The sequence below is a fragment of the Drosophila guanche genome, unplaced genomic scaffold, assembly GCF_900245975.1.
Source record: "Drosophila guanche unplaced genomic scaffold, DGUA_6, whole genome shotgun sequence".
Taxonomy (NCBI): Eukaryota; Metazoa; Arthropoda; class Insecta; order Diptera; family Drosophilidae; genus Drosophila; species Drosophila guanche.
In genome coordinates this window covers 1,209,181-1,223,044 of record NW_022995747.1, presented here as the reverse complement: position 1 = coordinate 1,223,044, position 13,864 = coordinate 1,209,181, and the positions used below count along the sequence as shown (strand labels likewise).

General features: G+C 45.4%; 2 protein-coding genes across 2 annotated transcripts; one reads left to right on the top strand and one right to left on the bottom strand.

The window, feature by feature from the left end:
• Positions 1–1,077: 1,077 nt before the first annotated feature.
• LOC117583487 (histone H1, early embryonic-like) lies at positions 1,078–2,417 on the bottom strand. Its single transcript, XM_034271826.1, has 2 exons — positions 1,671–2,417; positions 1,078–1,600 (listed from the first exon to the last, which is right to left on the bottom strand). Exons 1-2 carry the CDS (start codon positions 2,328–2,330, stop codon positions 1,205–1,207), a joined length of 1,056 nt encoding a protein of 351 aa, XP_034127717.1. The 5' UTR covers positions 2,331–2,417; the 3' UTR covers positions 1,078–1,204.
• Positions 2,418–6,632: 4,215 nt separating this feature from the next.
• LOC117583044 (male-specific protein scotti) lies at positions 6,633–7,178 on the top strand. Its single transcript, XM_034271205.1, has one exon. It carries the CDS (start codon positions 6,752–6,754, stop codon positions 7,121–7,123), a length of 372 nt encoding a protein of 123 aa, XP_034127096.1. The 5' UTR covers positions 6,633–6,751; the 3' UTR covers positions 7,124–7,178.
• The last annotated feature ends 6,686 nt before the right edge of the window (positions 7,179–13,864 follow it).

Sequence of the window (13,864 nt, the reverse complement as noted above, 5' to 3'; positions counted from 1 at the left end):
GGGCAGGGCAGGGCGGTGCAGAGCAGAGCAGAGCAGGACCAGAGCAAAGCAATATAAAAGCGATGATCCGATAGCGTTTATCGACTGCTGATGACTCTATTTACGGTCCAGGTATGGGCAGAGATAACCTAATGAGGCAGAGAGTGACTGCTCCGTGCCCCACCATCCCACATCCACTTGCAATTAGGAATGTCTGGGCCCGGGCCGTGATTAAATTGAGGCCCGTCTAACGCTCTGATAATTTGTCTTAGCTTCCAGTTTGAAGTTGATGTTTTATAATTGATTTTAGATTTATCAGTGGGCTCGGCCATGGCCAGTTAATGGGCAAATAAAAACAAAAAACTCTTGACTACCGGCATGGTAATGTAACCCAAAAGTGGCCATAAAACAGAGACTAATCGGCTTGCTAATCGAATGGAGTGTATAACTATCAATGTGACCCAACAATCAGGAATTCAATTTAGAGTTAACACTCTGAATCTACAACAAAAAATTAATTTGAAAAGTATAAAATTCAAATAAATTAGTTAACTGCATCAATCATTAATAAACAACTCATTTTATTTATTGTTATTATATTTTTGCCTTTGCAACTCGAGCTCATGGCGCAGTTCAGAGGCTTTTCAGGCCTGCAGCTGTTTAGCTGCTTTCGGAGTACACAGAAGAAATGCACCGAAAATGTCCAACAGAAAGCCAGCGAAAATCAGGAGGCAATGTAAACAAAAACCAGATCAAACTAGATCAACCCCCCGAAGCCCATACACAAGCCAAAACGAAATCACAACATGTGAGAGCTTTCCAACAGTTAATGCAGAGCGTGAGAGCACGCCAGCTGCTCTCTCCGCTTTTGAGTCTCTCTCTCTCTCTCTTTCTTTCCTTGCACTTCACAGTTTAAGCGAGCTTCTTCTTACTGTAATTTCTGCTACAAGAAGGTGGATGTGTTCACACATGATTATGCTCTCAAAAATGCACATGTACAAACGCACATACATACATACATACATACATACACGTAAGCTTTCATGGATGGGTAGAAGTTGCGCTGTGCCGAGGTTCACTTGTCGTTCAAAAATCTCGTAACTTGAGCAATCATTTAATTCTAATTCACAAAACAATAAACTAAACTTTAAAATAACTTAAAACATACATGAAATAAACTTGAAAATAAACATAAATAAATATAAGGGAGAAAATTGAAGCCCCGCTACTTGCGCTTCCGCGTGGATTTGCCCTTTAGCTGTGGTGTTGAGGTGGCCTGCGCCTCCGGCATATTAGATTCACCCTCCAGATCTTCGCCGAGCTCGTTCAGATCCATACCCTTGCCGGCCACCAGCTGCTTAACATCCTTGACTTTTATCTTGGACTTGACCATGGGTTGAGCCAGAGTTCCAATCGATTTTCGCGGTTTCTTTTGTTTTGTTCTGGCCTTGGAGTCGGTATTGGACTTGGTCTTGGCAGTCCCTGATGATGGGGAGGACGAGGCTTCTGCTGACGCATCCATCTTGGGTGTAATTGGGGCTGTCATATCAGAAGTGGCCTGTGCAGCAGCCACAACCTTGGGAGAGGGTTTCTCCTCCGTCAGTTTCTTCTTTTTACTGGGCTGCAAGTGGTTGAGTTGCAAGTTTAGATGCAATCTAAATCCTTGGCTCAAAATTATTGCTTCTACTCACTGGTTTAGCTGCCTTTGTCTTTGCCTTTTCGGCGGCCTTGGCTTCCTTGGCCTCCTTCTTGGCCTCCTTTTTGGCCTCCTTCTTGGCCTCCTTCTTGGCCTCCTTCTTGAGCTCTTTTTGTTTTGCTTTTTCTTTGGCCTTTTCCTGCGCTTGATGGCTCTTCATTTGCTCCATGGACTTGCGCCGTTTCGGGGGTTTCTTGACGAGCTTGAACGAACGTTTGATCTGAACCACCTGCCCGTTGGTAAGGCAAACCTTCAGCGATCGCAGCACATGCCGATCAAAGCGTCGCTCGTCCGTCACTTCATGGCCATTGCTCTTAATGTACTTGGCAATGGCCTGCACCGATGATCCGGTCTTACTGTCCAACACTTCGATGGCATTCAGGATCTTCGAGATGACACTGGTCTTGCGCGCTACCGTGCTGGGTCTGGCATCGGGCGGTGGAGTGGGAAAGAGATGTGACTCTGGAGCCTCGGGATGACCCACAAGGTCAAAAGTGAAGCCATCCTCAGGCTCATTTAGGGACTCTTCTGCATCTTGTTCTGACTCTTCGCCTTCCGGCTCTGATGAAGCGCTTTCGCAATCCATTTCGGGTGACATTTTCTTGGCAGGTTCCTTGCGCGCTTTGCTGTTGCCCTTAACTTGTAACTTTTTCATAATAAATTAAAATTTCAAAAATGGTCAAATAAAACACAAAGTGAACGAACGACACGTCGACTGTACACTGAATAAATGCTTAGAAATGTTCAATACAAATGAGAGAGAGAGAGGTAACTAGATCAAAGAAGAACACAGCAAACAGGCGAAAGAGTGAGCTTTGTTTACCGTTACAGCGTGGAGGTGAGAGCGAGGAAACAGAAGGCAGGTAGGAAATGTGCAGTGCCAGCTACAGCTGCTGTTGGTGACTCTAATCTGCGTGCCGTAAATGAGCAAGATCAGAGAGAGAGAGAGACAAAATGCATACTGTAGTTACATTTTGCTATCAAATATATTCAAACTTAAGTAATAACTCGAACACATTTGCCTCATCAAAGGGAGTGCTCCACTCGTAGCAGGTGTACACCAAAGTGTAAGCACCACTTTTCCATATGTTACCCGAATATACAACCCAAAAAATCCACTAAAAATGTGTGGGCGACTGCGGGTGACATTTTGATGGGGCCACAGAGCACCTCGAACTCCACCAATCAACGGCAAAAATAACAAAATGTCAAACAGAACGCATGCAACAATTTATTTAAATACCTCAACCTCATCAAATTTGAGTTAACACACCCCAAGCATCAGGCATCGGGCATTACGACAGCACAGACGATGGTGCTCATAGCCAGAACCAGAGCCAGCAGCAGACCCAGACACAGACATAGACCAACGAAATAAAATGAAAATGAAAATGAAAATTCAATTTTCCACCTAAACGCAGACACCGCATCAATTTTGAAAATGCTTTTGCGGAGCGGCAATGAAAACGATTTGTTGTGTTTGACGAAGAGTGGTGCCGTGGCCCCTGGGTCTCGTCGGGGGGTGGGGGAAATGAAAGTGGAGCCCAGACAGCGAGGAGCAGCAGCAGCACTCAAAAGTCGGCAGCCAAGAAGTCAACTCTGTCGATGCTAAAGAGATGCAGCCGGTTGGAAGGAGACCCAACAGAGGAGACTGCCAGAGGAGCCAACCGAAGGCAAGCATTATGAGTCGCCCTTCTATGCTCTTTCAAACTGGGTATTGATGTTTGCAGGGCAGAAAACGAAGCATTATTTAAGGGCATCAAATGTTTCGGCTCCCATTCGGTGGACGCAACAAAGACAATTAAAATATCTGTTGTGGCAATTGTCATGGCGCCCACACCACTCTCAGCTGCAGCTGCATCTCTCTCTCTCTCTCTCTCTCTCTCACACACTCTGCTGACACTCCACTGACAATCTCTGTGTGTGTTGATTTACGCAACAATTTTCCATATTTGATCGATCTCATCAACTCTTTTCGAGGACTGACTGTATTAAAAACATTTAATTAGTTTTTATTGACCATTAAGATGCCAATCGTGATTGGAACAGTAGCTACACACACACACAGCGACACGCCCACACCTTTCTACGCACAAAATGTAGATATATCTACATTAATGTTTATTACATTTCCACACAGATATATTTTATGGCCCAGCGCCCAAGCAAACGAAATATTTATGATATTTACAACAAAAGAGCAAACGCACAACATTTTTCTTTCTTTTTCATTTTGGACTAAAATTGATACAAAAACATACAAATTAATTAAAGTCAATAAAGTGAATTAAATGTGGCCCAGGGTCTTCTCTCCCTTTTAATGGGTGGAGTGTGTGTGGAAATGGAAATGGAAATGGGAATGGGAATGGGGATGGGCCCTCTCAAAGTGGCATCATCCGCGACTCTGTTGAGTGATCATTGGGACCGGGACTGGGACCGGGACTGGGACCGGGGCGGCATGCACTTCGCTGCCAATTTAATGGCGTTTTTACAACTTGAAAGATTCGTGCCTGCCATGCCGTTTTGAGCGATGATGAGTTTTCGGGAGCAGACCCAGCCCCGGTCCGGGTGCGGGTCTGGGACCGGGTCCGGGTGCGGGTGCGGGTCCCCCCGCTAAATGCACACGAAATGCAGCGCAACGAATGTCATTAGAACATAAAAATGATATTAATTGCATGCGAGAGTGCCTCGAGACCAGAGGCATGCACCTCATGCTATAGAAACGTCAACGTTATGATGATGGAATGGACATACGGAATGAGAGCTCAAATGGCATACGAAATGGTAGAGATTCTCTGGCCAGGAGCCTCTCCAGCTACAGCGTCAGAGCTCCAGAGCGCCACAGCGATCGCCCAGCACTGATAAATAATAAAAATTAAAAATAAATTAACACCTAGTAAAAATGCAGCGAGGGTAGACGCTGCTTTCTGTCCTTAGTTGGGACCTGGTTTCGGATGTTGTCGGCCCCGCAGACAGCTTAAAAATAGCGCAAAAGTAATTAAAAACGAAAATATAAAAGCCAAAAGACACACACAAACACACACAGACAGAAGTATGCCCCTTGGTCGTTGCATCTACCCATAAAAAAGATACAAATGTATGTGTACAAATATACATATATCGAATTTAACAAGCGCAACGTCGAAGCGAGGCACACAGATCAAAGGAGCCCTGAGGATGCGGCATGCGGCATGCTGCTTTGAGACCGAAAGTGTTGCCGCTTGCCCTGCTGATAATGAGGATGCTAATGCAGTTGACATTTTATGTGGCCATAGAATGCAGCAGGCTCTGGGCCTGGGCCTGGGCCTGGGCACTGATAATTAAATGGAATTATAATTGCATTGCTGGCAGCTGGAAACTGACTTGCCCCAGGCGCGACTGCTTAAATATTGATGGATTCATTAGCATCATATTTTGGTTTATTATGGTTTGGGGACTTATAGTTTATGGCTGCAGCTAATTCAAGCAACTTAAAGGGGAGAGGGACTGCAAAATAACACTGAAATCAATGGCAACAAGCAGCAAAAAGTAGCCAAAAAATAGCAAAAGAAACTCCAAGTAATTTCCATCGTTTGGCTGACTGGCTGTCTTGCTTCGTAATCGTCCAACGCAGCTGTGCCGTGTCGATGCTATAAAGGATAACGAGAAGCTGCCTCCCTCGCTCTCTCTCTTCGAACACAGCCTGGACAGGCTGCAGATATTTCATTGAATCAATTATCACTGGACATGGCATAATAATTACTGTCTGCTCTCGGCACGCTCCCGCCCACACACAGACAGCCACAGACAGCCAGAATGGAGTGCACCCACCCACACCCACACCCACACACACACAAACACAAACAAGGTCGCTCGAAGCGACAGAGCATCAGGGACATGTTCGGTTGCTTCATTGATAACTGGCTGGCTGGCAAGCAAAGCCTGCCCAACCTGGCCTTGTTGCCTAACCAACTGTAACAGGCACAAGTGTGGCAGAACAGAGAAGGACGTGCAGAAGGAGACAGCAATATAGAGAGAGAGAGAGAAAGAGAGTAAGAGAGGGAGCGAGAGCGAGAGCGAGCTTACGCAAACAAAATCCGAAGGATGCAGGCAATAAAACAAAAATTTGCTCGTATTAAAGCAAAATAATGAAGTGAAAATGGCAACAATGTGATTACACACAGTCACAGACCCCAAAAGCCATCATAAATTCTTACCAGAGACAGATTAAGAGTGTGAGGAAGAGCGAGAGCAACTGCGTCGGCGCTGCATGGCGTGTTGCCAGCAACATGTTGCTCGACGCTAACTTGTTGGATGCACAGCGCCCCCACACAGACCGAACACCCACCCCCCAAAAGCTGTTTGTTTGTTTTTTGTGTCGCAAAAGTTTTCCGCAGCCAGGCACACAATTTCCGATTCGAAAAGTTATTAATTGAGCCAGCACCATAATGAACTCATTTACAGATCGTAATGTGCTGCCATTATGGGGCACGGGGCGCACACTCATCCAAACAGCTGCCGCACTTGACGGCAGCCAGGCAGTCGAGTTAAATTGCTTGTAATGACGATGGTGGCAGCAGCAGCAGCAGCAGCACAAAGCATGTGACAGGGAGGCAGTTTGGGGCCGGGTGAAACAGGGCTAAATGTGTCCAATCACTCGAGGGCGGGCTACCCGGCAGCACGAGCAAATGTCAGACAGCATTTCTCCATTTGTAGCCTGGACATAGAGGCAGAGACAAGGTTCGATATGGATATGATGACTGCCCCTCCAGCCCCTGTGTGTGTTCTGTGCATCTAATGGATACACATGAATCTATCTTTCTATCTTACAAAAACCAAATGGGATTTCCCTTCCAAGTTTCGGGCAAAGTTTCAGGCCATATCATGTTAGTCCTGGAAATGTACTTCAAAAACTATTGGCTGAGACTTGCCAACTTGTTCTCAGATTTACTTTGAAACTCGTAACGACAACATCTCTATAGAAAAAGTACACAAACACAAATAAAACTCTCATAATTTAGCAGAATTTTCGAAAAAAAAACTGCCGTATTTTTTGTAAAACAAATATTTTTGGCTTTTGATAAAAACAAATAAAAAATGGAACGCTTTTATCAGCTGATACGCCTGCCGAGCCTTCATGTGGACTACAACAACAACGACATAAATCGGCAGCCAGGGTTGGACCAGCTGCTGGATGCCCCCCACGAGCCGCCCAGGAACCTGGAGCCCTTGGCCGAGCCTGAGCCTGCTGCGCTCATGCCACAAAAGAAGCGCAGCCATATGACCATCTCGCAGCCATTCCGCATTCAGAGCGAAGTCAGCGAGCTGCAGCGCAATGCGTGGCAGGCCATACAGGATGTGCCAGAGGAGCAGCGGCGCGATCACTACGTCAATTATATGATGGAAAACTTGAACAGTCAGAACTATCCGCATGGTGTGGGTCTGCCACATCGCTGGGGTCAGTTTTGAAGGAGCAGAGCCCAAACATAAACCTAATAAAATAAAACCAAAATAAGGCCAAGCATTGAAGAGTTTCTTTAGCGAAAAATATGAACTTAAAACTGCATTAACATTTATGAGAATATTTAACCAAACAGTCGATGATTCGTCCATCACAAATCTCAGTGTCAGGCTGCAAATTTGATTGACAAAAATGCCTGAAATTGACAATTAATAAACTTCAAAATTGGAAGCCGCACACAAATATGCCCCTGCCACAGGCAGCAAGCACAAAAGGATTTATGGAGTGCCCAGTGCAATGTAACAGAGAAACAATTGCAATCCAGTCGATTTACACACATGTGGCACAAACCCAAACTGAACATTGACAATGACCAGGGAGCAGCAGGCAGCAGGCAGCAGGCAGCAGAGACAAAAGACGAGCACAATTGGTCGGACAATTGGCCCAAAAGTGTAGCAAATAAATACAAAATGCAAAGGATAATTGCAATCAGAGCCACAAAATGTAGCCAAAAGGCTTATAAATTGTGGGCGTGTGCACGGCAAGGCTGCAACATGCCGCAGGGGCGGTAAGGGCGGTAAGGTGGCAGGGCATCCATTGCACCGAAGGTAAATTGCATTTAATTTCCTAAATGTGCTTCATATGTGATACGCACACGCAAAAGATACAAACAAACATTTCAATGCAAATACAGTCATGGCAGTCAGTTGCAGTTGCACACACACACACACACACACACACACAAACACGTAGTGTAGTTGCCACCCAGAACCTACAGCTGCTGGCTGCTGGCTTGTGGCTATGAAGCTTTTGATGCCCTAAACTCAAGGGACTAGCCGATGGGCAAGTAATTTTCGAGAGTAAAAAAGAGCAGAAAATCCTTCCCCAAGATTCGTTTTAAAGCAGCTAAAACATAAATAAAGTAACATTTTAGCTTTGAAATAATATTAAATGACATCTAAATTAATTAATGGTATGATTTTTAGCACTAAAATAATTATGAAATATTTATTTATAATTTTTTTGGATTTATTTATTTCGATGCCAAAGTCCAGCAACCTTTTGGCAGGCAGAGCATAATGAAGCGCCGGCAATTTGCGGCCATTATTGCAACAGACAGCCAGGCTATATTATGTGGCATGCCCCCCCACACACACACAAACACACATGGACTCTCTCTCTCTCTGTTTTGTGGTGTCACTGGCTGGGCAGGGGGCAAGGGATGATAAGGCTTTGCTTCGGCCATAACTTTTGGTGGCTGCTTTTGGGGCTAAGCTTTTTGCATTTGGCTCTTTTTTTGGGACTGTGATTGCAGGCAAATGGCATTTGCCACACATGCAGCAATGTTGGGACGCCGCCTTCTAATTGAATTGAATTGATTTTCGGTTTTGCCCTTTGTCTGCGCTCCTAATTGTTGCAAACCAGCTAAAAGCATTTATGCATGCAACAAAAATATGTGCGGAACCGGAGCAGCATTTAAAACGTAATTATGGCATGTTGCCCCGCAGCCAACCAGCTCCACCCTGCCACTGTGCCACATGCTGCAGCAAGGGTTGATTCATTTACCAAGTGCTTGCTGCACATGTGCCCCTCGCATCGTGCAGCAAGCTGACAATCGAGTGGAATGAAGTTTTGTGTCCGTTCCGAATGTTTGACAGACGACTTCCCCCCCACAAATGGACTCTGGAATTTTTGGGGGTTGCTGCCGCCGGGCAATGAATGCACGAAATGTGATTGATGCCCTCCATTGTTGCACGATGTACTTTGATGTACAGCCCACACCCCCAGCCTCTCTCCCACCTGTGCTTTGGTTGAGTAATTGATTTTAGCTCTGCTTGACCCCCAGTGGGACAGGGCACTGGGATTACCAGACATTGGCAGTTAATAGCACAAAACTCCCGCACACATGCCATTCATTTATGAATTCAATTCAATGTCATGGCAATTTCTTGTAAGTTCCCCTTAATTATGCACTCGTAACTAAGTTCGCATTAATTATTGTCACTCGATTCACATGAAATCCCTCTCGAAAGCCCTGGCCAGGCCCCAGAGCAAAGTAACTTCTCGGATTTTGCACACTCAGCAGCGACAAACAATTGCAGCAAAAAGCGACAGAGTGCAAAAATGCTCCAACTACACACAACCACTGGGAATACTCTTTGGGGGGCAAGCACTTGAAGGAGATATTTTTGTAATTGGTTGAGGAGTTGGCTGTTCCAGCAACAGTTTACAGCTGAAATCGGCTTACAAAACAAAACACTGAAATAACAGAAAATTCCACGAAGTTACAACTTCTTTGCCACAAATTCCTCAATAGAAAATCCACCAACAATAAATATAAACAATTAGCAAGCAAATCGATTATTTTCGACATGTTTTTTTTCACAAATTCCCCTATAAATAAATCTTTAAAATTATTCCCGCAAATAACTCTACCAAAATCATCATAAATAGGTGCCTTAGTGCATCTAATACCCTGTAAAACACTCCCTAGTGTATTCTAAGCTTCACCATTGCATTGCTTATTTATTCTTTGTTTAGTTTTTCTGTTGCTTTCGCATTTTGATTGTATTTATGGGGAAACGTGTGCAGAAAGTTTTCCACTTACAAACAATTCACAAGTAAAATACCTTGACTTTTGCTCATGAAGAATGGAGAATGAACGGATGGGTGGGTGGTACCCAAAGTTGATGTCTGTGACTGCCAAGGCTCTTATGGCTCCCGCCCCCCCATCCGCCCTGAAGCATATTGCGCACTCACACAGACACGCAGAACCCAGACCGACAGAGCGACCTCATGTAGCAAATTGTTGGAGAATAAAGTAAGAACAGCAGAAAGCAGGAACAACAGCAGGAACAGTGGCAGGCAGCAGTAGAGACAACATCCGCACAAGAACGACAACAAGCTGACATGGGAGATACTCGTAGCAAATGGCAAACTAAGCATCAGTAAAAGATACTTTTCCCTGTAAGTAGAAGCGTGGGTGGGCTTTGCCTTGCCAGTACCGGGGACCTGTCTAAATACGAGCAAGCGATTTGTACTGCTAGTTGGCAGAGCAGCGAGCAGAGCAACAGGAGCCATGACAACATGCCCGACCCGCCACTACACCCTCCCCCCCTCTGAGTGGCTTTATGTAAAATGATAATATTCACCTGCAGTTCGTGTGGCAATAGAATGCAGCAGCAGGCACCCAGTTGGACAACTGAAACAAACGACAAAACAAAACAGAAGCAAAAGCAAAAGCAAAGCAGAGAAGAAGATGGAATTCAGCTAATGAAATTACTTGGCTTGCCATTCTTTCAGTGTAATAACCTAATTTCATGGCAGTATATTATTCATTTCAGTGCACATAACCGACAGGAATTTGATGGAATTTCCTGTAAACACAGAGAAAGAGAGAGAGAGAGAGAGAGAGGGAGAAGAAAACAGACGAGCCCCACACCCGACACACATAAGGGAAGAGCACAACAGGCGGACAGAGGGACAGACACATAAACAGGCTTATGAACCAGCTTGGCACTAAAGTCTATTGCTGGTCTGTGCTTCTGCTCGTGCCTCGACTCCCCCTGCTGCTCCACGCTACTTCACTATTGGCCCTCTGCCGTTGCTGGTGGTTAAACAAACAGACCAAGCGCCACCACAGACAATCAGAAAGGCATTCAGCCAAGAGAATGCCGAACACCAGCAGCAGCAGCAGCAGCAGCAGCAGCAGCAGCAGCAGCAGCAGCAGCAGAGTAAAGCAAAGCAGAATAGGTTCATGAGCAGCACACAGTGGGAAGAGAGCATTACGACTAGGGGATACCTCGTGTGCGCAGAGGGGTTTTTTTCTGCTAATTAACAAGCTGTTGATGATGAAATGCTGCTAATACTTTTAATAAATATTTAATTATTTAATTTCAGCAACAAAACTACAGGGTAGAGATGGTAAAGTAAGAATATAAATAGCGAATAACAAACAGCTCTCAAGCTCTCAACTGCCCATTGCCTGTTATGCTCACCTCCACTACGCAATAATGAGTAAGAAGAGAGAGAGAGAGAGTGGCCACTGCAGGGGGGGGACAAGTGATTTCATCTCATCTTCATCTATCTATCTATTCTCCTCCAACTACTTAGTGCATATAAATATTTGAGCAAATATTCCAAAATTTAAATGTTCAAAGCTCTGGCGACTAGCGCTGTCAGACATCAGACCCAATAACTGGCAATCAAATATCAACGCAGACAAAGAAGTTAACGGCAAAGGCATTGAAAAGTGTTGCGTGGGCTGGGGCTGGGGCTGGATTTGCATATGTTGAGAAAAACAAAAGTTGAAATCTCGTAAATGTTCATGTCTCTAGTCAAGTATCTGCGAACAAAAGGGGGGGAATTCACTGAGAGATTCGACTGGCATTTTGTGATCTTAATTGATGGCAATCAGTGAGAGAGAAAGAGAGAGACAGAGAGTGGATTGGTATGGATGGGGGCCATTAACACATTTTAATCTGCCGTTGGGCGAATGGCTTTTGTGTGGTCGAGAAGCAGAGCAGCAGGAAGGCTCCACCTCCACCTTCTCATCCTTCTCCGGCTGTGGCTCTTTCGCTCTTAATCATCAGCATAAGCAATAATGGGAAACAATTGCCATCTGTTGGATGCCTCCCAGGCAGGCTGCCTTGCCTGCTGCCTGCCTTTTACCCGGAATGTCTGTCGCCTTTTGGCTGCCACTGAAAATTGCAGGGCTGAGCTGGGGCTGAGGCACACACTTTTATTGCATTGCCATGTCAACAGTCAGGAGGCAGTAGCAGCAGAAGTTGCACTTAAAATGCGAATCCGAATGCGAATTGTGACGCAAAATGAAGCTACTTGTGTGCCAGACACAGATGCAGATAGAGACACACACAGATGCAGGGATACAGGCTACAGATACTGGGATACAGATTCAGAGCGAGATGGCAGCAAACTGCGGCAGGCAGGCTCCACTTTCGGTGTGTCTCGATGTCTGCCTGGTGGCGGTGGTGCTGCTGCTGTTGCAGCATGCCACATTCAATTAGTGCAACAACATATCCTGCCATCAGTTGATTTTGCCGTCGCTCGTGTTGCTCTCTTGCACGGCAGCAACACAGGCAACAGGCAGCAGCAGCAGCAGCAATCGAGGCAACACCAGAGGCGGAGGGTATAACCAGAGTCAGTGCTACACTTAATTTTATTCATTTGACAGTTGCAGCACAGCTTAACACACACACACACACACACACACACACACGTACACACACTCTACAGCTAGCCATGTGGCACATTCGAATCGCTGCCACACGTACAGCAGCAATTAAGGTCATTCAGACAGGCACAACAGCAGCAGCAGCAACGGCAAGAAAAACAGAGGAAATACTTTTTAATTATGACATTTTATTGAGTGAACATTTATGCACAAATGACAATGGAGAGAGACACCCGTTCGAGAAAAATATCTGCCCTAATAGAAGTTTAATTGGAAACAAGCATGAGGATTATTAATACGGGACGAGCTTTACTATCAATGCCCCAATTGAATATCTTTGTGCAGATATTTATCATTTCTAATATTTATAGTTAGAGCGGAAATTAATACCCAATTACTGTATTCCCACATCCTCTTTTACTTCTGCTTATTCTCTTGCTCAATTTTAGTTGTATTCCATTAAATTGAAATTCAAAATTCAAAATGCAGCATCCCCCCACTGAGAGTATCTCTCTTTTAGTGCTAGTACTGTGTACTGTGTGTGTGCCCTGTCACATCCAATTAACTCTAATTGGAATTCGCATTGTGCCAGGAATCAGCTTTCAATTAAATTTACACGCTGCACACCCCACACTGCGGGCGAGGAATTTAATTTGGCAAATACATTTAGCCCCAGCGACTGAGCCATCGTGAATATTTCACACTTTTTAAATGTCGCAAAGCGCATAAAAATTCCATAAATACGCTAATGAAACACATGGCCAGGGCCAGGGCCAGGGCCAGGGCCAGGGCCAGGGCACACACCCCGACATTCAGACATCCGCAAAACAGAGGAAGGAGCAGGAGCAGGAGGCAGGGGGCCAGGCTAACTCTTTGGAAGAGCAGCAGAGCACGGAAAAGGCCACCCAGGAGGCACAGATACATGTTTGCTCGTACATGCAACAAGCGGTGGCAACCACCCACCCTCTTGTTGGCAATTTCATTTTACATATTTTCCCATTTATTTTGCTCTTTCTCTTCTTTTTTTGTGCTGCCAAATTCAGAAGAAACGAGAATATGAGCAAACAGCGACGGAGGGGGAAATATATTTTGCTGCTGGGCGCTGGGCGCCTGTGCCTCTGCCCAACTACAACACACACACACACACACACACTGCCAGCTACAACTGTATCTATGTGCATGCTTATATGTATCTCAATCCACATCTGCAGCTAGCCTGCAAGTGCAACTGATCCATCTAGCTGAGGCTGGTTGGATAGTTCTATGCAATCATTTAACAAACACATCATGAAAATTCAATTCAAGTCTGTGTTTACGTCGACTCCAGATGATATTGCTTTTTAATTGCGGACTCGAGCGGAAATTGCTTTCACAAACACACAGGGACACACACATGTGGACACAACTAGCAGAAGGAGTGCCCAATGACATTTTGCTTGGCTTGGCACACGAATGGGTGGACAGGCACGGGCGACGGCGGCTTCTGAAAACTGGCAGCGGAAGTGCGTTGATTGCATGACTCCAGGAACTGGGAAGTGTGTGCGGGCAACTGGAG

Excerpts from the sequence above, each read along its gene's own strand:
- LOC117583487 (XM_034271826.1), bottom strand. The coding sequence starts at position 2,330 with ATGAAAAAGTTACAAGTTAAGGGCAACAGCAAAGCGCGCAAGGAACCT. Across the intron at positions 1,601-1,670 it reads AGACAAAGGCAGCTAAACCA|CCCAGTAAAAAGAAGAAACT; the intron begins GTGAGTAGAAGC and ends AACCACTTGCAG.
- LOC117583044 (XM_034271205.1), top strand. The coding sequence starts at position 6,752 with ATGGAACGCTTTTATCAGCTGATACGCCTGCCGAGCCTTCATGTGGAC.